Source organism: Schistocerca gregaria, chromosome X (genome assembly GCF_023897955.1).
Source record: "Schistocerca gregaria isolate iqSchGreg1 chromosome X, iqSchGreg1.2, whole genome shotgun sequence".
NCBI lineage: Eukaryota > Metazoa > Arthropoda > Insecta > Orthoptera > Acrididae > Schistocerca > Schistocerca gregaria.
The window spans coordinates 684,085,327-684,110,170 of record NC_064931.1 but is presented as its reverse complement, the minus strand read 5'-3'; the positions used below and the strand labels follow the sequence as shown (position 1 = coordinate 684,110,170).

The following is a 24,844-nucleotide window of genomic DNA, read 5'->3' as shown; positions in this document are numbered from 1 at the left end:
CAATGTAACAACTTGCTAAGAGTAACAGGACTTCCTCCATACATTTCCACAACCTACAGTGTTGCCAGATCGTGCATACAACCAGACAGAATGCTAAGGGGTGGCCAGTTATATTGGCAGTGAAGAACTCTGACTTAGCCTCTTCGGCAGGTGGTGGCTGCATTTTATGCCATGTCAAAGACTGTACATTAAAATGGTCCAAAAATTCAAAGAGTTCTTGAGATGGTCTTCCTGAAGCAATGAAAGATATCTTGAGCATGCAATATTCCTGTACTCATCTTAAATGAACAATTGAGCTGTTAGAGAGAGAGAGAGAGAGAGAGAGAGAGAGAGAGAGAGAGAGAGAGAGAGAGAGAGAGAGAATGGCAATGCCTAAAAGTTAAATTTAAGTTCAATACTATCGATCCATCCATCAACGGCTTAATTTCTCACTATATTTTGAGTGGTTACATTCACTCTTTCAGTTGTTTTTATTCAACTTGGGACATTCGAGTATTGCATAAATATGGTGAATATTCAGAAGTCGTCGCAAATTCATTGAGAGTATTTTACTTTAAATGAAACTAGTACTTATGTCCCAATTAGATATTCTTGATTTATATGGACCATAAAAAAGGGAATAAAATGAACCTACCCACTTAATCCACCATGTTTAAGAAAAACTGGTTCTAAGTTCATACTGGCAAGAACAAAAAAGTATGATTTTTAATGGCTTCCTTATACTAATGGTCAGTGCTAAATCTTCATTAACAGTCTTAATTATGTGACAATGTGACTGCAATTTGATATCCAACAAATTTTTTAGAAGTACAAAGTTTTCATTTATTTAATGAGTATATACACGGAACTGTATTTCACATTCTAGGGCAACAAGGCAATTCAACTGTCCACGTTGAACACTGAAAGTGTCAACTTTAACTGTCTTGATGTAGGAGCCTATTGCTGATAGTAAGCAAACCTACAAATGGTATCACAAACCTTTACAGTCAAAATTATAAGAATGGTAGTGGATTCTAGATGGAGTAATTTGTGAAATTGAACTAATGGTTATAAATGAATGTTTCAGGCAGTATGAGATCTGCAATGAGCAATGCACAACAGGCATATGTTTGTAAGAAGCTTGATTCACAGATTCATAACAAACAATTATCCATCACACTGATAATGGTCTGCTACCTTAACATGCAATAGACATATGCTTGTGATGACACCATGCCGTAATCAACTATTGTTAACAGCTAGTGACTGATTGTCAAAAATGGAGAATTACTCACTACAAGAATTGGATGTCTTTATAGGCCCCTGGCTCAGCAGCTGTTGTGGCTGAGCACCTGAAGGATAATTTGGAAAACATTTAGAACAGATTTCCCCACCATGTTATAGTTCTGGGTGGAGATTTTAATTTGCCAGATATAGACTGGGAGACTCAAACATTCATAATGGGTGGCAGGGACAAAGAATCCAGTGAAATCTTTTTAAGTGCTTTATCTGAGAACTACTTTGAGCAGTTAAACAGAGAACCGACTCATGGCGATAACATATTAGACCTTCTGGTGACAAACAGACCCGAACTATTTGAAACAGTTAACGCAGAACAGGGAATCAGCGATCATAAAGCGGTTACTGCTTCGATGATTTCAGCCGTAAATAGAAATATTAAAAAACGTAGGAAGATTTTTCTGTTTAGCAAAAGTGACAAAACGCAGATATCAGAGTACCTTACAGCTCAACAACACAAAAGCTTTGTCTCAAGTACGGATAGTGTTTAGGATCAGTGGACAAAGTTCAAAACCATCGTACAATATGCGTTAGATGAGTATGTGCCACGCAAGATCGTAAGAGATGGAAAAGAGCCACTGTGGTACAACAACCGAGTCAGAAAACTGCTGCGGAAGCAAAGGGAACTTCACAGCAAACGTATACATAGCCAAAGCCTTGCAGACAAACAAAAATTATGCGAAGCAAAATGTAGTGTGAGGAGGGCTATGTGAGAGGCGTTCAATGAATTCAAAAGTAAAGTTCTATGTACTGACTTGGCACAAAATCCTAAGAAATTTTGGTCTGATGTCAAAGCGACCAAAATGCTACTGAAACAGGGGATGACAGACTAAAGGCCGAAATACTATATGTCTTTTTCCAAAGCTGTTTCACAGAAGAAGACTGCACTGTAGTTCCTTCTCTAGATTGTTGCACAGATGACAAAATGGTAGATATCGAAATAGACGACAGAGGGATAGAGAAACAATTAAAATCGCTCAAAAGAGGACAGGCCACTGGACCTGATGGGATACCAGTTCGATTTTACACAGAGTATGCGAAGGGACTTGCCCCCCCCCTCCTTGCAGCGGTGTACCGTAGGTCTCTAGAAGAGTGTAGCATCGGTTGTAGAATTTTGGAACACGTATTATGTTCAAGTATAATGACTTTTCTGGAGACTAGAAATCTACTCTGTAGGAATCAGCATGGGTTTCGAAAAAAGACGATTGTGTGAAACCCAGCTCGCGCTGTTCGTCCACGAAACTCAGATGGCCATAGACTGGGGTTCCCAGGTAGATGCCGTGTTTCTTGACTTCCGCAAGGCGTTCGATACAGTTCCCCACAGTCGTTTAATGAACAAAGTAAGAGCATATGGACTATCAGACCAATTGTGTGATTGGATTGAAGAGTTCCTAGATAACAGAACGCAGCATGTCAGTCTCAATGGAGAGAAGTCTTCCGAAGTAGGAGTGATTTCAGGTTATATATATATAAGGTGATGGGCTAAAGGTGATAGGCTCCTAGCAACTTTTAGTGTCATCATGTATCATTGGTCAGGGATTACCAGCTAACAGACTAAGAAATTACTGTCCCATGTGTAGGTTGCCATTAACAATGCAGGGAAGCATGTACTGCTGTTGAATGGCAATGCATTGCATTGCGTTGCGTTGAGTGATGAATCTTGGTTCTGCACCACACCAGATACCATCATTGGTGAGTATGGTAGTGGCTTCAGAAGAGGTCCCATTCTTCCTACATTTTGAAAAGAGACAGCAGTGTTACCCCTAGTGTCATAGTGGGGGCAGCCTTTGGTGTCATGGATGGTAGTGATTGATGGAAATCTGATGGCAAAATGGTACATCACAGACATTTTGCATCCTCGTGGGTTACCTCTTGAGCGCCAGCATAGCTGTGCTAATTTTCGACACTACAATGCTTGTCCACATATGGCACATCTCTATAAACTGTCTGCATGATGTTGAGGTTCTCTCAAATCCAGAAAAATCCACAGATCTCTCCCAAATGGAACATCTGTGGGGCCAATTCAGGCATCATCTCAGTCCCAGGTCCAGAGCATTGAGGACCAGTTACAACAGTTTTGGGCCAGCTTGCCTTCCCAACTGAACCATCGCATGCATAGCAGCCAGAGACGGATGCAAGTCATACTTATAAGTGAGCTCAAACTGTTGAGTTTCTCTAAATTTGATTCAACATCGTAATCAGGGAAACAACATCATATACCTTCTCAAACTGATAGGTATCCTTTCATTTTCGTCTCCCCTTCTGTATACCTCACTTTGTGATGTAATTGTTTTTATGGCAGAATTGGAAGAAGTGATGTTGACTTGTGCAGGAAAACCCAAATCGGAACGAACCTATGACATGCCTACAAAGTGCACAATTCAAAAAAACACAGTGAGAAGACTACTGGCGAGCAGGAACTACACCCCTATCATAAACATGTGCAAACATTGGGGCCAAATAATTTGGACCCTGGAGTTCAGTTCTGTCAATGGATTATTAAGCACCACTAAAACGCATGCACTCAGACTGGCATTCACTGCAATAAAAGTTTGATATGAGCACAGGTGGTTGTTGTTGTTGTTATTCTTTTAAGATGTAAGTGGTTTATGCCAATAAAGAGCTAAATATTCATTTCAGACCATTATATTCATTTCAGACCATTATTTTCACACCTCAAAAAGCACCCAGTTTAGGGTCCACCACAGTAAAATTTTGATTCTAATTGTTTCCTTTAGTCCAAAAATGAGCAGGCATAAGGAGGGGCATTTTATAGTGGGGAGGAGGGGGGCAACTGTGGCATATTTTTGAGACATTGGATGATTTTTTTTTTCAGTTATCATATGGTGAATTATATAAATATAAGTTTCTTAATTACAGCTTTCTAGCTAAAGAAAACACAGTACTTACAGCTTCACTATAATGTTCCGTACTATAATTGTAACTGTCAATAAATTTGGTGAATACTTCAATAGCTTTTGCTCTCAGCGTAATAGTGTTCTGCCTGTTGATCTCTAGGCGCCTCTTGATCTCGTCAATCATGTCAGCTTCCATGAAAGCCTTTTGATCTAATGCTCTACGTTCTGCTGTTACTTTTGATATTGCCATCAAAATTCTTCTGGTTTCACCATTTTGCGCTTCAAGCGTATTTTGCAATGCAGTGTAATACTCATACTCTAGTCTCATGAGAGATTCTTTCCTGTCTTTCAAGCTGTGGAGTTTCTTCATTTGTAAAAGCTTTCCCCACGTCAGTGCAAATACCTTTCTTTCTATCTCAGCTTTATCAGAAAGAAAAGTTACATAGTAGTTCCTCGTTTTTCGCAGAGCAGCATAAAATGGAGTTCTGATGTCCTGTCTTTGCATGCCTCTACTTGCTCCTATACCAACATGTCCCTCTTGCTGCAACTGTCCATCTGTGACAAAATAAAAAATAAGCATTTGACTAAGCAAACCAAGGAAAATCAGAAATGAAATTGCAATCAAGCTCTACAGATTCAAATCAATTACTATTTAAATTTTTAGGATAAGGATTATATGCATAGATGATCACTGGTCAAGAAATGGACAAACTGGGAACACAAGACATGTCACTTTACTAAAAACTGGGATGACAGACAAGCAGTTAAAGAATGAGCATAAAAATGAAGATAACACTTAAAGTTCAGTCCTAAAGCAAACAAATTAATTTTAGTCATTTCTTTTTCTTCCAAGAAGGGCTGCATTAGTTAAGTAAATGGTGAAGCAAAATGTCAGCTTCAAGTGAACTGTATGTACATAAATTGTAAATTTATCATATGCAGTGTATTTTAGATCCTGTAGATCAATTTCTGGGTATTGTTACAGAAACACTAATTGTAAACTAATACTTAGTCTAGGGTTTTGTTTTTTTTTCACTGGGCCTTAATGAAATATCTTTTGAGAGTGAAAATTTCATTGCGCAAACTTTCATTTCAAGCTAAGTTCACAACTGTCAATTGTGTACAAGATAGTAATACAGAATAACCATATTGACATGTTTAGAGAAAGAAGGAATGACATACCTATTCGATAACCTGTTGACACTAAGGTCACTAGAGACAGAACACTAGATACGGATGAATGAAAAGGGAGGGGGGAATCTGCCACCATATCATTGGCAGAAAAATTCTGACATCAGTAAAAGAACAATGAACGTCCATCTTCCTCTCACTGATGGAACCCATTCAGCATTCACTTCGTGTGAACTACAGAAACAAAAGAAAAGGATGTTTGAATCCCACTCCTGAATGTGAACACAGTGTCTTAACCATTGTGCACCTTGTTCTGCATTTACAGGCAGGTGATCAGCATTCTATTTCTTGCAAAATTTGAATTTGAAATACTGTTCTAGTCCTTTCCTTTTAGAAAGAAAGAGGGGGAAAAAGGGTTCAAATAGCTATGAGCACTATGGGACTTAACATCTGAGGTCATCATTTTATTTATTTATCTCTTGTTCCAGTGATCCATGTTGTGACACTATCACAGGATATGGAACATATAAATTTTACAAGCTTTTGGCCAGAATTTATGGTAATGCATAAAACAAAACAAAAACAGTAAACATTAACTTAGGTCCCACTAAAAAAAAATACATTTTAGAGACAGATAGAGATTACAAAATAATAAGTGTTACAGAGAAATAAATATTGCAAAATATATGTTTACAATAAAAATATTTGGTATTACAAATACAAATTTGGGCATACATTTGCAATTTACAATACAAGAAATATTAAACACTGTAGTTCAGGAACTCTTCTATTGTATAAAATGATGCTTGCAATAGGAACTGCCTTAAGGTTTTTTTAAACAAGAGATCATCATCTACTGAACACTTAATTCTTGAAGGTAGGGCACTAAAAATCTTACAGCCACTGAAATGGACTCTTTTCCTGCACCATACTTAGATTTGGCTGTTCATAGTGGATATTACGTTTCCTTATAGTATTGTGACTGATATGCACTATTCAGTTTAAATATGGATTTTTCTTTCCTTATGAAGCACATCAAAGAGAATATATATTGCAAAGTGGATGTAAGTATTTCAAGCTTCTTAAAAAAGATTCCTGCATGTGGCTCTAGGATGGACTCCACACATGACCCATATGGCTCTTTCTTGTACACACAGTACTTTTGTAGCCAGTGGCTGATTTCCCCAAAATATAATTCTAAATGCCATAATTGTATGAAAGTAACCATAATACGCTGACTTCATGGTTTCCATATTCCTATAAGAAGACACAATGCATATGTTGCTGAACTTAGTCTTTTGCATAGATCCAGGATGTGGTTTGACCAATTCAGTTTGCTATCAATATGCAAGCCTAGGTATTTTGAGGAATCTACCCTGGTTATTGTCTGCTCACCTATTTTTACTACTATTTCCTCATCTTTGGATGTTGTGTGGAACTGAATGTAGTTTGTTTTACAGTAATTTACAGAAAGACCATTACTGTTAAACCAGTTCACCGTTTCATTTAAAATCTTATTTGCTGTTACCTCAAGTTTATCTACTGAATTATCAATAAGTAGTGTAGTGTCGTCAGTGAAAATGGTGAAGCTACAATATTCCGTACAGAGAGGGAGATCATTTATAAATATAATAAAAAGTAGAGCGCTCAGAACTGAGCCCTGCGGCACTCCACATGTGATGGTACCCCATCCTGACTATCTGCTACAACTTTTTGTTTCCTGTTTGACAGATATGAGTCAAGCCATTTCCCTGCTGCACCATTTATACCAAGAAGTGCAGCTTTTTATAAAATAATTTGGTGATTTACACAGTCAAATGCTTTTGTTAGATCACGAAATATGCCAATCACTTTTAGTTTTTTGTTGATAGATTCCAAGAGTTTGCCAGTAAATGCAAATATTGCATCTTCTGTTGACAAACATTTATGAAATCCAAAATGACTTTTGCTGAAGATATTGTGTTCACTGAGATGCTTAACTATCCTGGCATGCATTAGTTTCTCTACAACCTTCAAAAAGCTTATTAGTGATATTGGCCTATAGTTAGCAGTATCCGTCTTATCCCCCTTCTTACATAGCGGGTTTACAACTGCATACTTAAGCCTCTCAGGAACTATTCCTTGTTTAAGTGATGCATCAAAAATGTGGCAAAGGACTTTACTTACATGGCTGGAGCAGTATTTTTGTCAATTCCAGCAGAGTGTTTACTTTTCAGGAATTTAATAACTAGTTCAATTTCTTGAACAGTGACTGTTTTTACCTTCATGTGTTGTACTGAACCAGGTACTCTAGCTTTCAAAAGATTGATGGCTTGCTTCATGGGCCCTTGTAAACCTATTTTTTTCTGTTACTGTTAAAAAATTGTTGTTGAATGTGTCTGCAACTGTTTTTGGATCACTAACAAGATTACCCTCACTTTTTATTTGGATATTTTCACTACAAACCGCATTTTTCCCAGTTTCCTTCTTTACAAATTTCCAGATACTTTTTACTTTATTGCTCAAGTTGTCAATTTCTGCCTTTAAGCACACGTTCTTTGCCTCCTGAATGGTCTTATTCAGATTTTATAGTGTGTAATCCTACTGTTATCATTTGAAATCCTGGCTGCAGCATATAGTTTTCTTCTTGTTTTACAAGAGATTTTGATGCCTTTAGTAATCCAAGGCTTGTTTCCAGATTTGAATAGGTTTTCTCTCACTGATTTTTTAGGAGATGCTTCTTCAAAAAGGCTTGTAACTTCATTGATAAATATATTAAATTTTGAATTAACATCAACTGTAGCATATACAGGGGACCAGTCCACTAGCTGTAATTGCTGGTTAAAGGTTTCAGTGGTGTGTCTGTTTATAATACTAAATGTTTTCCAAATGAAATCATCTTTTCTTTGTACATTCGTTTGGTTTAGAGTGAGGAATTACCCTTCATGATCAGAGAGACCATTTATAATATTTTTCATGGTTAAAATATTGCAAATATCCTTATCTACAAATACATTATCCATTAAAATGCTAGAGCTGGCAGTTACTCTAGTTGGAGTGTCCACCACTGGTACTAAATTGTAACAGTACATTAAATGTTCAGTCTGTTTTGTTTCTATTTTCTGTTAAAAGGTCCACATTGAAGTCACCCATAAGAATGATTGATTTAGTTTTCCTACATAGGTGGGACAGAAGTGATTCAGTTTGTCTTAATTTATTTAGATTTCCAGCAGGTGCCCTGTAAACAGTCCCCTAGAACTTAGAACTACTTAAACCTAACTAACCTAAGGACATCACACACAACCATGCCTGAGGCAGGATTCGAACCTTTCCTTTTAGCATATCTGTCCAACTGCAATCAGTTTAACCTCAAATGAAACTTTCCAGAAATATCATAATACTTAGTTAGAGATGGCTCATTGGGCTGCCCCTGAGGCACCACAATTCACATTTATTGTGAAGTGCTCATCCTGCTATCACATTGGCATTGGCTACCATTGTTTTAACCATTTTTTCTGAATGTTGTCTTTAAGTACTTCAGCTATACTGGCTAGATCTCTTCGTCAGTTGGCTGTTGTTCTAAGGGCTACTGACTACTACACATTGTGAGTTGTGATAGCAACTGGATGTGTAAGTATAAATCAGTGTGATGCTGATACCTATTTCATGATGCTGATTGGAGGGTGTGAATTGTTTTCCAGGAAAACAGCTCCTTGAGACCTTCACTGCTGGATGGAGACAAGCTGGTGGTGGCTACATTATGCTCTGGGGAACTTTCTAGTGGACATCCATAGGCCCAGTGGAGCTCGTGCAAGGCAACATGATGACAAAGGAGTATTGTACAATGGTTGCAGACCATGTACACACCTTCCTGATGACCATGTTTCCAAACTGTAGTAGCATTTTTCTACAAGATAATGCACCATGTCACAAGGCCAGGAGGGTGATAAAGTGGTTTGACGGACATAGAGGCGATTTCCAACTGATGTGCTGGCCCCCCAGACTGCCAGATCTGAACCTGGTAAAACACATTTGGGATGTCACTGAATGTGCCATCAGACCTCCTTGGCCCCCTCCCTGGAATTTATGGGAATTAAGCAACATGTCAATGTGTGTTTGTGTTTGTGTGCGTGTGGGGGGGGGGGGGGGGGGGGGGGGGCAGACGTGGTGCCAAATCCCTCCAGCAACCTGCCAAGGCATAATTGTTTCCACACCATGATGCGTTGCCACTGTTATCCGTGCCAAGGGTAGTCATACCAGGTATTAGGTAGGTGGTCATAATGCTCTGGCTGATCAGTGGTAAGTCTTCTTTCTATATTTTTAGCAAGCCGTATACTGCAATGGTGCTGCTACATGTGGCTGCAGTTTCTTCACAATTTTATCTTGGAATGGGTTTTAGAGGGGTTAAATAGTTTCTCTCTTTAAGCAGTTTGTTGGATCCCACCTAATTTACTCTAGTCTCAATCGCTGAGTACTTTATATACTTCCTTCTTGCAATTTGTGGGTTGTACCAGCGAAATGTTGCCTTAGTCACATTGTAGGCTCAATACATTTTGGACTTCTCACAGCTTTTTCTTCTCATTGCTTTTTTCTGCCCTCAAATTCTCTATCTTTGGTGACAGGTTTCCAGTGAGCACATAGCATTTTCATGTGGAGTTTTTCTACTGCCTCTGCAGGTATGGTGGAGACATGGTCCACACAGCTAATGTTGTCTATGACTAGTAATAACATGGAGTCTGAACGAGTTTTCTGTAACATTCAAATTTGCTCCACCCACCCCAGAAGTATACAGTTCCTCATGAGGGTGGAACAACAAGGAGCTCTACAATCCTTCACTGTCTGGATGTTCTAGTGAAATGAAATGATGACAGCTAGTGGGACACAGTATGTATCAAAAACTTAAGCATTCTGATTTGTTGTTATGTACACTCAGTTGTCATCACAGCTTTCAGTGTGAAGGAGTTTAAAGCACACTAGTCCAGAGAGCAACAGCCACTTCTGATGAAGAGAGCTTGCAAGAAGAGCTTTAATACTCGCAGACAACATCCAAAAAGAAATGGTTATAATAAACAACAAACATAGTACGCTTTCTTCATCTTTATCTACATAGATACTCCAGAATCCATCTCACGGCACATGGCACCCCGTACCATACTAGTCATTGTCTTTCCCATTCTACTCGCAAACAGAATGGGGGAAAAATGACCATCTACGTGCATATGTATGAGCCCTAATTTCTCATAGCTAATATTTGTGGTCCTCATGCGCAGTGTGTGTTTGAGGCAACAGAATCATCTCGCACTCAGCTTCAAATGCTAGTTTTCTATATTTTCTCAATAGTGTTCCTCAAAAGTAATGTTGCCTTCCCTCCAGGGACTCCCATCCGAATTCTTGAGACACCTCCGTAACACTTTTGCATTGTTCGAACCTACCAGTAACAAATCTCACAGCCTGCCTCTGAATTGTTACGATGTATTCCTCTCACCTGACCTGGTATGGATCGGAAACACTTTAACAGTACTCCAGAATAGGTCGCACCAGTGTCCTATAGGTGGTCTCTTTTACAGATGAACCACTCTTTCCTAGAACTCTCCCAATAAACTGAAGTTGACCATTAGCTTACCACAATCCTCATATGTTCTTTCCATTTCATGTTGCTTTGCAATGTTACACCCACACTTCCCTGGGACACTCCTGACGATACCCCCATCTCTGATGAACTCTCACCTTGGACAGCATACTGTTTTCTATAACTTATGAAATCTTCGAGCCACTCACATATCTGAACCTACTCCATATGCTCATACCTTCTTTAACAGCCTGCAATGGGGCACCACATCAAACACTTTCTGGAAACTACAAATATGGAATCTGCCTGTTGCCTTCATCCATAGTTTACAGTATGTCATGTGAGAAAAGGGCAAGCTGGCTTTCGCACAAGTGATGCTTTCTAAAACTATGCTGATTTGTGGACATAAGCTTCTTGGTCTCAAGAAAATTTATTATATTTGACCTGGGAGTATGTTCAAGGATTCTGCAGCAAACCGATGTTAGAGATATTGGTCTGTAAATTTGCAGGTTCGTTCTTTTGCCCTTGTTATACACAGGAGTTATCTGCGCTCTTTTCGAGTCACTTGGGACTTTGCGCTGGGCAAGAGATTCACAAGAAATGCAAACTAAGTAAGGGGCCAATGCTGTAGAGTACACTTCGAAAACTCAAACTGGGATTCCATCCGGACATGGTGACTTATTTGTTTTCAACTCTTCAGTTGTTTCTCTATGCCACGGACGCTTATGATGCTTACTGCTATGTCGTCCATGCTGGGGTTTGTTTGATGCCAATACAATAGCATGATGAGCAGGAACTTCTCAGAATAATAGCAAACGAGTGATAAGTAGGCAATGTGATGACAAAAACTTGGTCATAGGATGGCACGATATCGAGTGTGTGTTCTTTCTCTCTTCCAAGACCTCGACCTTATTAGCACCTGTGAAAGATGATGTGGAGCTCTTCTAGCCTGGAATCTACTGCATCCACTGGCAATGAGGAAATCATTTATCGATGAGCCAGTATGCACAACTGAGGGGATGCCATGGAGTGTAAATGTCATTCTGAACTGTCATCCATTAAGACGGCCAGCATAAAGTACTAATAAACACTGGTCATGCCATGGAGTATGGAAAAAAAACACCAAAGGTACTAAGACAATATTCTTTTTATGGGACTGTGTGTTTAAAGAAGTGGTAGAAATCAAAAACTGACTTTAGAAGAAGATGGTAAAAGAATATTTTAAATTACACATTCACCTAAAAATTTTCAATTGTATAAGGGGCAGTAAAGGGTCTTTGTCTCTTCATGAATTCTGGTACACTATTAAGTTTGAAGCACGGCATAAAGACTTACTGTTAAACTATATGATTAAGAAAGAACTCACTCTTCCTTTGAAACAAACTATTCTTAGATGCATCTGGATGATCAACACTAGCAAGAAAGTATAAGCAGAATAAACTATAGATATATAAGCACTAAGTATAGATAGATAAGCAGAATAAAGTATAGATACAAAATCCCTCACAAGATTGAAAAGAAATGCAGATAAACCTATGGTAAAGGTACTGGGCACTGGCAATTTTTTTTTTAAAAAAAAGAGAGTCTGTCAGGCATTAGAAAATGCTCACAAACCTTTAAAGATCTAATTTCGCTAAAATTGTCCAAAAAGCTCAATGGTTCACAAATATTTTAATTTATGTATAATGAAACACGCAACATAGTAGTGCTTACAGCAAAATAAATAAATAATTCATTAACTGATAAAGTCATTTAACAACCAATATACAAGAGATTGTTAATATTTTAAAACAGAAAATAAGTAACCGAAGTGGGAGTAACAATAACATACAGGCTGAGCAGTTCACCTTGTATTTCCTGAACCATTTACAACAGTTTAATTCTATTGTCACACAAATGAATTGTAAAAAGGTCCTCTTAACTGAATGATATACAGTATCTTTTCATTCCTATATTAATTGCAGATATATCAGACTCAGTTTTTTCAAATGGAGCTATGGTAATTCATGCTAGTATAGTTGTTTTAAGAGAAATGAATTCAGTGGCATTTCACTCTTCAAAATCAAATTGATAGTAGTGAACAAATTACAATATTCAGAATTTAAGATTTTTCCATTTTGAACATAAAACTGATAGCTGTCTGAAGTTAATGCTGCTGTATGGAACTGTCACAACAGGCTGGTGGGTCATTCCAGCTTGACATAGCTGAGGAAGGAAGGAAGATCAGTCTTTAATGTCCCGTCGACATTGAGGAAATTGGAGGTATTGTGCAATTAAGAGTGTCTACTTAAAAAAGTGGAATAATGGAGAAAATTTTGATTTAAAACCAACACTCATCACATTTGGTGGCCACAGTGGGCAGAGCACTAGACTCCAGCCCAGGATGTCCCAGGTTCAATTTCAGACAGAGGTGAGGATTTTTCTTCATTCCAGTCCCTCCAGAATGACGCCAGGTCCACTCAGGCTCCTGTCAAATAAATGCCGGTACCTTTCTTTCCCAGCAGTAAAAGGCAGCTGGGACGCCATCCTCGGACATCCCCCCATGCTTCCTAGTGCCACATTATGAAACTAGTATTGTGTCAAAGAAAGGTTGAATTTTACCTACAGCCAGGCCGATTGCCCAGTGATGGACCTGTGCCACAGACTTCACTTAATCTTACTAACCACATTAGTCTACATTCAGTTGGACAGACATCAGCTGGAAGGCTAATGACATTGCATCAAAGGATGTGAAGTATGAATCACCTATTAATTATACTAAGAGTTCTGCTCTTCCTTCTGCTGGCCTCTTGAAAGAGAAGCGTATGTAAAAAAAATCAAATGAAATTTGTAAAACAGGGAATTTAGGTAAAACATTGTTAAATACTAACTTCAAATCATGAGTTTCAATTCCAGATACACTCACTGCAAAATTACATCAGCAATAGCAACACTAACGAAACTACAGATTTAAGAGATTCCTTTGATATCATCTATATCATCTCTCATGCTGCAATGTAATCCTCTTTGGTACTCTTAACTTGTGCATAGACTTCACCTTTGAGAAAAAACATCAAGTGGCAAACACGCAGGTCAACTAATAATGCCTTCATGTACTATCCAGTCACCAGGAAAAAACTGGGCCACATGTAAATAGTGAGCTGAACACCCTTTGTGGTCCATTTACATCCATGTATTTTGAGTGGTACTTCCTCAAGGAGTCGATACTACTTTGGTAAGAAATTGTGCATACCATTTATTTGTTATAATTTCTTCAATGAACTGAAGCCCAATCACAGAATCTCTAACAACCAATCATTCCCATTCCACTGTCTCTGATGTTCAACCTGTCTCAGCCAGTACAGATTCTCAGCAGCCCAATATTACATATTTCTTACAGTCAGCTGCCATGATTTGTAAAGGTAGCTTCACTGGTAAAGAGAATTCTTTGAAAATATAACATATCATCCTGATGTTGCATCAGAACAAAGTGAGAGAATTCCATGTGTCCTCTGCAGTCCTGTTGATTAATCTGCTGGTGAAGTGACACAACATAGATGGAAGCTGTCTGTGAGCAAAATGCGAACAATGCTGGGCTGACTTATACCTGAGGCACTCACAGTGTCTCTGGAGCTAACATGTTGATTATGAGAAACAGCAACCAGATCATCTATTCCATTCACTCTGCCCATTGCAGGCTTATTCCTTACCCTCTGCAAAATATTCCACTTCTCTGCCAATAATGATTGATTGCACATCGTTGAATTGTCCTTTTTGTTGGACACTGTATGCCAGGATATCTTTACGCGTACATCTATCTTTGTGTTCCGTCTGCATTTTTCAAAAGAAGTAGCATACCTAGTTTCTCATGGTTTGTGAAAAATACTTTTATTAAGCTACTCACCACTCAACAAACATTAACCACAGTGACTGACTGAAAGCTATATTTCCTTTGTGCATCTTTTATTCTGTTAGTGTAGTGGTGCAACACTGTTTCCACCTTATCTGATGTGTCTTATTTTCTTATCATGGTACGAAATAAACTTCCGCACAAGACAGCAATTGGGTCCATCTTTGAAACAGATAAATCCTACATTCTAAGTTTTGTAATAACTGCAAAACTAGTAATTGGATCTTTAGGGGAAAAACATCGATGAAATTGTCTCTTTTAAAACTATAATACTAGCAGCAGAAATTACTATAGTTTAATCTGAAACACAAAGATGATTATGATATCTCTGTAATAAATACAGCTATGGAAAGAGGTTATACAGTGTTTACTGAGGACATTTCGCAATTAATCTGGATGAAAATAGGATTACAATGTATAAAACGTTTCCAGAAACGTTTGAGGTGAACAGCTTAGCTGAATCACCTTGTATTATTCAAGAAAATAAGTTAATTTTAGTAAGTCATTACTTTTTTATTGCATCATGTAACAAGAAATCAGTTCAAAGATAGCTGTAGTTCCCGTCAAAAATTTAGCAGATTGCACAATGCTGTTGTTAGTTACGACAAAGTATTAAGTCATGATAAAGTATTACAAAAAGTAAAATAGTAAAAAAAATATTAGCCTAAGGTAAAATGTGAGGGCACTGTAGTCAAACACACAGAATAGAAGTTACCTTAACGGACAAGAGGGAGGGTTAAAAAATGACTCAAGTATCTAAAATAATATAACCTTGTACATTTCCTTTCAGAAATAGTATAAAGATAGGATTTACTTAAATGTTACGACTTAAGCCATCTACAGTGGCAAGGGTGTTGTATTTATCAACCCAGTGTGCAGAAAACATACCTAACAAGTGTAAATTGCCACCCTTATTTAATACTGATCAAAACAGAAACCAAGACAAAATTCTTTCACTAATGGCAGAATATATACTAGATCCTGATTTATTTACTTATTACGTTGCAAAAACCTGTCCTCATGTGTGCCTAAAGCAAGTCGTACAATGCATTTTTAACAATGAAATTTTGCTACATAATTTTTAATGGTATATATATATATTAAGATTAAAAACAAAGATTCCAAGACTTACGAAGCGGGAAAGCGCCGGCAGACAGGCACAATGAACAAAACACACAAACACACACACAGAATTACTGTGTCTGTCTGTCTGTGTGTGTGTGTGTGTGTGTGTGTGTGTGTGTGCGCGCGCGCGTGCGCGCGAGTGTACACCTGTCCTTTTTTCCCCCTAAGGGAAGTCTTTCCGCTCCCGGGATTGGAATGACTCCTTACCCTCTCCCTTAAAACCCACATCCTTTCGTCTTTCCCTCTCCTTCCTGAAGAAGCAACCAACGGTTGCGAAAATTCTGTGTGTGTGTGTGTGTGTGTGTGTGTGTGTGTGTGTGTGTGTGTGTGTGTGTGTGTGTGTGTGTGTTTTGTTCATTGTGCCTGTCTGCCGGCGCTTTCCCGCTTGGTAAGTCTTGGAAACTTTGTTTTTAATATATTTTTCCCATGTGGAAGTTTCTTTATATATATATATTAATTAGAAAACAACAAGAGGTAAATAAATACTGAAACAAAAAAACAAAAATGGATGTATCAAGTTGCTTCTATTGTGGATTTCTCTTGCTGCCCTTCAGTTTGTGTCTACCTCGGTAACTCAAGTTTTTTTTCTGCACTGAGTGAAAAAATAGCCTACACTTACTGCCATCAATGAATTTCAGCAAATATTATCCATGCATACACTATATACATGGATAATATTTGTAGCTCTCCAGCTCGTTTATGGCTATGTAAGTCTTGAACCAGTGCAACTCTACATGTGTTTCATATATAATAAGTCAGCAGTGCCCTTTCAACGTAATCATCCTGGCATTTGCCTGAAGCGATTTAGGGATATCGCATAAAACCTAAATCAGGATGGCCAGATGTGGCTTTGAACCATCAACAGAAGAAGAGAAGGAAAAACTGCAGCCAGGGACAACAGAGGCAACAGGGGAAGGAATTATGAATGTGGCACCAGTATTTGGCCCCATGATGTTGCATGGGGTACTCAATGAATGAAGAGGTTTCAGTTGGAGTGGGAGAGAAGAGGGAGACACAAACAGTGGAGAGATACTGTGGGTGAACTTTAAAATATAGATGGATTGGGGTGAAGTGAAGTGAAATACTGTATATTAGGGGGTGTGGGTGTGGGTGTGGGTGGGGAGGCAAGGCACGTGGACAGAGGATATCAGAGATTAAGATTAAAGTGTGTGCAGGATCAATGGACATATTATAAAGACTGTGTGTGTGTGTGTGTGTGTGTGTGTGTGTGTGTGTGTGTGTGTGTGTGTGTGTGTGTGTGTGTGTACTCTGCACCCACCCATCACATTCTAGTCTATCCAACCACATACTAAACCTAATTCTCCTCTCTACAGTAACTTCTTTACACTCTTACATGAGCATCCCCATCTACCAGATGGCCACCTAAATAATGCTTCACAGAATGTGCCACGAATTCTTCCCTCCCCTCCCCCCCCCCCCCTCCTCCCAAAAAAATAAATAAGTAAGTACAATGCTTTCTGAATGAGAGCACATCTTTTCATACCTCAACTTCCTTGGCCTCAATCTCCATTAGCCTCAGCCCCACACTCTTCTCCATCTCAGATGAAATCCAATGCCGCCCCCCCCCCCCCCCCAGGCACAAGCACTATACTCTAATCAAATCCACTTATTTGTGAATCTTCACCCACACTGTTTTCTCCACACTCTACCTCTCCTCTGTTCCACTATTCTCCACACAACCTCCTTTTTCCATCTCAGCCTCACCACCTACTTCATGGAATGTAGCTTCCATGCCTATTCGAATTATACATTCATATCTTTGCCTCCTACTGCCTCTCCCTTCCACAGCAATCGCTTTCCCTTCTCTTCTTACACTCTACACCTGACACTTCAAATCAACCTAGTAAGGCTGCAGAGACAGGATAAAATAATTCTGTGTAAATTTGTAATATTTCCTTATTAACTAAACATCCCTGTTCCCCCAACCACCTCTGCTTATTTCTTCCCCCATACCCATTTCTTCCACTTTCCTCTTATTCCACTTCTCATTTCTCTTCTGCTCAGTCCATCTTCTCAGTCTGTCCTCCTACCATCTCTGGACTGAAGCAGTCTACAAAGTTTGACCTTCTACTTTCCTTGACATCCAGCACATCATCTGTATCTGCTCTCATTCTCACAACAGTTGGGTCCTGTCCAAATTGGGGCCTGAGGGACCTGCACCTCCATCCCAAACTTGTCTCTCTTTCCTCTATGAGGAAGGAACCAATATTTCCAAAAAGCTAGGAATATATTTTTCATTGTTAAATATGTTTCAGCAGAACTGGAATTTTACCTCCAGGAGAAAAGTTCTGGGCAGACATATCTCCTTGTGATTTTAAATTTTCTCAAATGAATTCTGCTTTGATACAGTTATATACTGTAATGTTATACATAACATAATTGATAGAATATACACTTTACTAACAGTTCAAGCATTTCACTTCAACTGCAACTCTGAAGGGAAAAGTAAAACCATCTGCTATAGCTACCCTCACATTAGTGCAAGCCCACAGCATCATGGTGGGTCTTGTGTAGAATTTTTAGGGAAAAGGGAGAGGTCCATTCCAAGTTGAAGCTTTGATTCAGTCAATGAGATATGCTTGGATGATTCATATCAAAAAGCACTGCTCATAAAAGTCACATTTCTAGGTTTGAGTCTTGATCTGGCATATAGTTCCAGCTTATGTTCATACATAGGCTGTTATTTGATATCTTGGTAACTTGATCTGAATTTTTAATGATTTCTTTGTGTTAACAAATATTACATTACAAATCTGAGATTTTTTCTTAATTTTTTTAAAAGTTTGTTTTTCACTTTTACCAACTGAATCTGTAAAAATAAGTCTGACAGGAATAGTAATCACAGAACATGATGTTATATTATTCTTACCTGTATATCCTGGATATGATGGAAACTGGGAGGGAGCTCCAAACTAAAAAAAAAAAAAAAAAAAAAAAAAAAAAAAAAGTTTGGTTAAGAAATACAAATGGGTAACACTTATTTTAATTTCTGTGACTTACATTTAATGCCAGTTGAATAACACAAGTTTCAAGCTTAGTCACACAAATAAAGAGTGGAATGGGAAATGTTTTACATGCTATTTTTTTCAAAAAATTGTTTTCAGTGCTATTGTGTTTTTCAACTGTTACATGCCCCTTCAGTTCTTCCAAGTGTTAATCATGGACGAAATGTAGGTGCATGTTCTTTGTGCCTAGCAGTGCAACAACAAACATGGATTGTCAAGAAATACGAGTAATGTTCTTTCATCAACAGACAGCCATGACAAATCTACCCAGCATGTTCAAAGAAACAAAATGAGACATCAGTGACTAGTGCAGTAAAATCTGGAGCAGGTACTAAACATGTAGTACATACTCACTTTCGGACAAAAATAACACTGTAAAATGACTACCAATTGTATAACACACTGCAATAATGTAGAAAAAATGAAGCACAGATTTGCACAAGAACTCCACATAATTTTCTAGAAATGGATAAGCCTAAAATACAGTAGTTGCTACAGTGCCTCATATGTACAATGTAATTTATAATTCACGTGTGAACAAAGAACTATGGTAAACAAACATTAAAATAAAGAAACTGTGTTATGTATAGTATATAAGTAAGCTGCACTACAACCTAAATATGAAACATGGAATGCACTTTAACTATGAAGGGTAAAGGTTCATGTACCATCATGTCAATGGAATAATTAAAAAAAGCTTTTCAGGAATAAAACTGTCTATTAGCTTCATGTACATCCCACTGGCAACAGTATGGGAAGTAAAATGAACAAAAAAGACTAAAGAAAATGCAGCACTACTGGTGATCCAAATTTAAAATAAGACACCCCACTACCTAGTCATGAATAAAACTGATCTAAAAGTTTATCACAATAATGTACAGTCCCCACGTAATAATACTGACAAAATTAATCTATTATTAACAGGTGACGATATCTCAATATTCCGCATTTATGAGCACTGGCTTAATCTTGAATAAACTCAACAAACAAAAATAAACAAATTCATAGTGTGTTCCTACTATTGCAGAAATAAAAGTAAGCAAGGTGGGGTAGCACTTTGCATAAGGGAAAAAATTTTGAAACGGACTACCAAATCACAGTCACAAAAAGTTTGGTTACTGCTACAAATTACCAATCACAATATGCAAATTTTGAACTTTTCTTAAATACGAGAGCTGTCTGAAAAGTTCTCAGCCTTGTGCAGTGATCACAGCACTATTTGTATGAGTCTCCCCAGCCCCATTATGTTGGTACGTGTCAGCAGCTGCTACATTAAATTGCAAATTATTCCAGGAGGCAATTGAATGTAGGTATTCATTTGAACCAGTTTTGGTGCATTTTGTGCTGAAAACGGAAAGAAGATCTAGTATCCTGCAGTGATTTAATTCATCCTCAAACAAGGTTCCACCAAAATTCATTTGCAGCTTGCAAATATCTATGGTGTCTCTCTCTACTTTCAATGTTCACTTTTAACACTTATATCAGTTAGAAGTAGGTTTATATTATGTAACTGTCTATCTGCAATTTATGAAGTATGTATTCTGTGTTGTTTAAACTCCTTGATCTATGGCAAGAAAATTAGTTTTGTAATGTATATATGAAGAAAGTAAAAGAATATGTCGAAATGATACATTATTATAATATGAATATGTTTATATAAAGAAAATTTTTGTTAAAAGCTGGTTCATGCTTACAGCACTTGTATTTGTAACATGTAAACGCTGTAGGGGAAACCCTCTGTAATGGAAGTGGCGTGGCGTGATGTAAAAGGTGGGTTTGGCAGTCAAACTGAGTGGCTACTTTGTGTGAATGGCACGCAGTATGTGGCTAGCCTTAGCATGGCACACTTTGATGGTGCTAAGAGAGGCAATTGGAAGCTGCATTATAAAGGATTTGCCTCAGATGTGGATCTGGCTATTATTTGGTATTCGTGGCTTAATGGAATTGCTCTAATATGTTGAAAATCTGACGCTAAGAAGAGATTTTATAGAGCATTTTTATATCTAGAGTCGTAGGTACAGTTAGCTGCCATGTCACCTGCCACCAATCTTCACCACCTGCTTCACAAACTTCATAATTCAGGTAAGTAATGTATATGGACACGGACCAGTTAATTTGTGTTGTTCCAGTGATAACCATATAAAACATAAATCTGTGTCCTGAACTGTATTTCCAATCCTGATCACGAACCTCTACAGGGTCCTCACCTAAGTGCTACTAAGACAGAGTATCCTGATTTAAATTAACTATTCTTGCATTCATGTGTTTAAAAGTGATTTTTGTCTAAAGTAAAAGAAGTAGTAAAAAATCTAAAGCTAAAACCACATAAGTGAAGTTGGATAGGCTTTTGCTAAAAAATCGTTAGTGTATTAAAAAATATAGTTTTGCAGGATTACAGTGCAAGATTATGTAAATATTATTGTCTACAATACCTACTTCACAGGTGATTAAAAGGCAAAAATACATACAAATCTTTAATGATCAGATTTACAATAGTAATCTTAGAAGTTAAATTATGCTCATTTTCAAAATTAGTGTGGTTTTGGTTTCTATTATACATGGATCCTTTTTTGAAGTTAATTAAGCCCAGTGTTATATTTTATTGTCTTGCAAAGTAATTTATGAACTACTCCAAGTGAAGTGAATGGTAAGATTTTTGAATTAGTCTTTACTACTGTAATAATCAAAAAGTGTTGCCTAGTGAAACTATACTAGTTTATGGGTCACCATTATATTCTTCACCTATTAGTAAAAAAATTGAACTATTACTGTTGCAAAGGAAAACTGATATATTTAGAGGAGCTTAAACAGTGTATTTATGATATTATTCATCTTTATTCGTGTTTTTCATGTCAGTTAAGAAAGAATCACCTCATGTCCAAATTTAGTTCTGCACTTCATGCAGTGACATTTCAGTATTTGATTAAGTAATGCTCTGGAATGTGGCTGTCCTTAGTATGAGCTTGGTGCAAATTTACTCCCCATAATTTACTTGTGTGTGTGTGTGTGGGGGGGGGGGGGGTTGGTTTGTTTTATTGGTAACTGCTGCTACACACAGTACAGAGTGCACTGTGTCAAGTGGTATCCTGTTTGCTATTCAAAGGGAAATTTCAACAAAAGTAACTTCAATAATCAATATTCAATTTTCTCCAATATACATTTTGAAATTAATGTGCCTAATTGGGCTGGCAACTGTTCATTTTCTCTTTCATTTGAGATTTTACCACTTTCGTTAACTCCCAAGATTAAAGTCCTTTTGGTTTTTCTGTTATTTCACCATTTTCAAATTTATAGTCTGATACCCTTGTCCATTAGACAAATGCGGGGTCAAACTTTTAAATCCTCTCAGAGGGTAATGTTAGCATGTTTCACAGCACGTTAGAGTGTTATATGTGCCATTCCAGTGACAGGACTAAGGGTTCTGTTATAGAGTGTAATACGTTTGTGTTATACATTGTCAAGAAATGGGCAGCCGAGTTTAAACATGGCCGTGAAAGTATCCAAGTTGTTCCATGCAAAGGATATCCAAAATTGCAAGAACACCAGAAATTGTCGGAAAAATGCAATATATCATTTTGGAAGGTCAGTGTATAAAGATGGACGAAATTGCTTATGCTCTAGGGATTATCAAAGGCATGTGTTGATCTCATCTTGCACCAGGACTTGAATATGAGAAAGCTTTGTGTAAGATTGTGCTCTGCAGTGAGCACATGTGGCACCAAACACATTCACATGACACTTTCAGTAAACTGCTTGATGTGTTTTAAGAGAAACATAAGTGACTTTTTGCACCAGTACATGACAGTAGATAAAACATGCATTCACTGCTACACACCTGAATCCAAACAACAGTCTGTGCAGTGGACAGAAGCTGGTTCTTCAACTCCAAAGAAAGCAAGGATGGTACTATCGGTGAGAAAGAGCATGGCATTGATGTTCTGGGATATGAAAGGAATTCTGTCGATTTGCAACCTTGAAAAATGTAAAACCATAACTGGAGACTACTACTCTTAACGTCTAATAAAACTGGACACAAGAATTTGTGAAAAAGAGACCAAGTTTGAAGAAGAAAAACGCCACTTTCCATCAGGACATATTACCTACCCACAAAAGTGTCTTGGCAATGGAGAAATTGAAGGATTCACACTATGAAGTGCTGGAACATCCTCCCTATTCCCTAGATTTGGCTCCCTGAGGCTTCTACCTATTCTCAAAACTGAAGAAATTCTCACTAAACAGCACTTTTTGTCCAACCAAGAAGACATTGTGGCTGTAGCAGCACTTTGGGAGGAACACTGCAGAGAGGGGATAATGGCAATGGAACACCACTGGATAAATACACTCAGACAAGAACTGATTATGTTTAAAAAATAAACCTCCTTTGGCAGCATAAAAAAACAAAGAGGCCCTTTTGAACCTTGTTGCATTCTACAATTTAAGGGCTAAAGTAGAGGCTGCTACCCAAGTAATACACACTTAAAACTGCTCTAGATAAGTTCTTAGTCAAGAAAAGTTTACACTTCAATAAAAATTTTCAGTGTAAGCTTTAGTGACCGTCTTGCTCAAATACCAAGCTTGAAAATAAAAGTACTTTCAACAACACATCTTTAAGACTCGCATGTAGAAATTATAGTCAGGATAAAATAAGCTACTTCAACAGCTTATGAAACAAAGAAAAATGGACACAAGCTAACTAAAATAAAGACATAAATGAAAAAGTCAGCACCTTCATTGATACATAAACACGTTTCTTTCAAATTGCATCTCCACAGAAAACTGTAACCATAAGGGAAAATTCTAGAACACACAGTTGGATCACAAGGGGAATAAGGGTTTCATGTTACAAAAAGAGACTACTTGTGTAACATGTGTAACCTTAAAAATCCCTCACCTGAATCACATGTACACAGTGAAAACATTCCAAAATACTCAGAAAATAAGTGTATGTAGAGGATCAATGTACATAATCCCTGTCTCTCAAGGTGAAAGTAGCAAAAGCAATAAAAAGACTAAAAAAGTTCTACCTCTACTGGCATTGATGGTATCCAAGCTATGATTCAAAGAAAGAGCATCAAATCTATGTGAAATACTCCCACATTTATGTGACAGCTCACTTCAAGCAGGCACTTTCCTTCACATACTGAAAACATCTAAGGTTATTTCAGTATAGAAAAAACGGAGAGAGATATTGTAAATAATTACAGACACATCACAATTTCAAGAATAGGAGACAAACTTATGTATGACAACGTTTTGAAATCTGTAAATAAAAACAATATCCTGTGTAATGAATAACTGGGATTCTGAAATAAGTGATCAACAACAACTGCCATATATGAATGCATCAACTACATATTAACCCTGATCGAGAAAAAACAGGACTCAGGAGAACTATTTGTTGACTTGTCCAAAGTTTTTGACATGCTGTAGCACAAGTATCTGTTGTCAAAGCTTGATGAATGTGGTATTAAAGCTTAGTCCAACACATGAATCAGTTATTTTCTGACCAATCATAGGCAAGCAGTGTGCATCCACACACAAATATTAACCTAGAACAAATGTGAACCTAATAACATTATGAAAACCTTTAAATTTTGCAGATTTTTTTTAAAAAAAAAAACATCAACTGTGTTATTCATGATCACTTTGCAAGACAAAACACAACTGCTTTCACTCCATTAAAGAATATTTCAATTTATGAAGTGTACTATATAAATATTTAATGTGTATGGTGTATTACGGTAATAAGCACTTGCAGAAATCCCTGTCACCTGTATACAGGTGTACATAAAGTCCGGGAACATTTTCAATTATTTATTGCACAAGAACTATACATCGTACAGATATAATATATATTGCATTTTGAAGAGAAACTCTTTTTATATACAAACATTTGGTATGCGAACCATGAGTGACCCAGCAGACATCAATACAGTAATCGAATTCTTGCCATACAAGTCCCAGCATGGCATAGTCGACTGTGGCAGTT

The 24,844-nt window shown here is 37.6% G+C and overlaps 1 protein-coding gene across 6 annotated transcripts in view; it reads right to left on the bottom strand.

Annotated features, from left to right (window-relative positions):
• The window catches only part of LOC126298094 (uncharacterized), a 107,492-nt gene that overhangs the window by 6,920 nt on the left and 75,728 nt on the right, over positions 1–24,844 (bottom strand). For 4 of the 6 annotated variants that reach the window (XM_049989411.1, XM_049989410.1, XM_049989409.1 and 1 more), the window contains exons 8-9: positions 18,720–18,762; positions 4,189–4,691 (exon numbers count right to left, since the gene is read on the bottom strand). In XM_049989411.1, the coding sequence (XP_049845368.1) occupies positions 4,189–4,691; positions 18,720–18,762 (546 nt within the window). The remainder of the gene's footprint in view (positions 1–4,188; positions 4,692–18,719; positions 18,763–24,844) is intronic. The other 2 variants (XM_049989413.1, XM_049989414.1) reach the window with 1 other exon arrangement.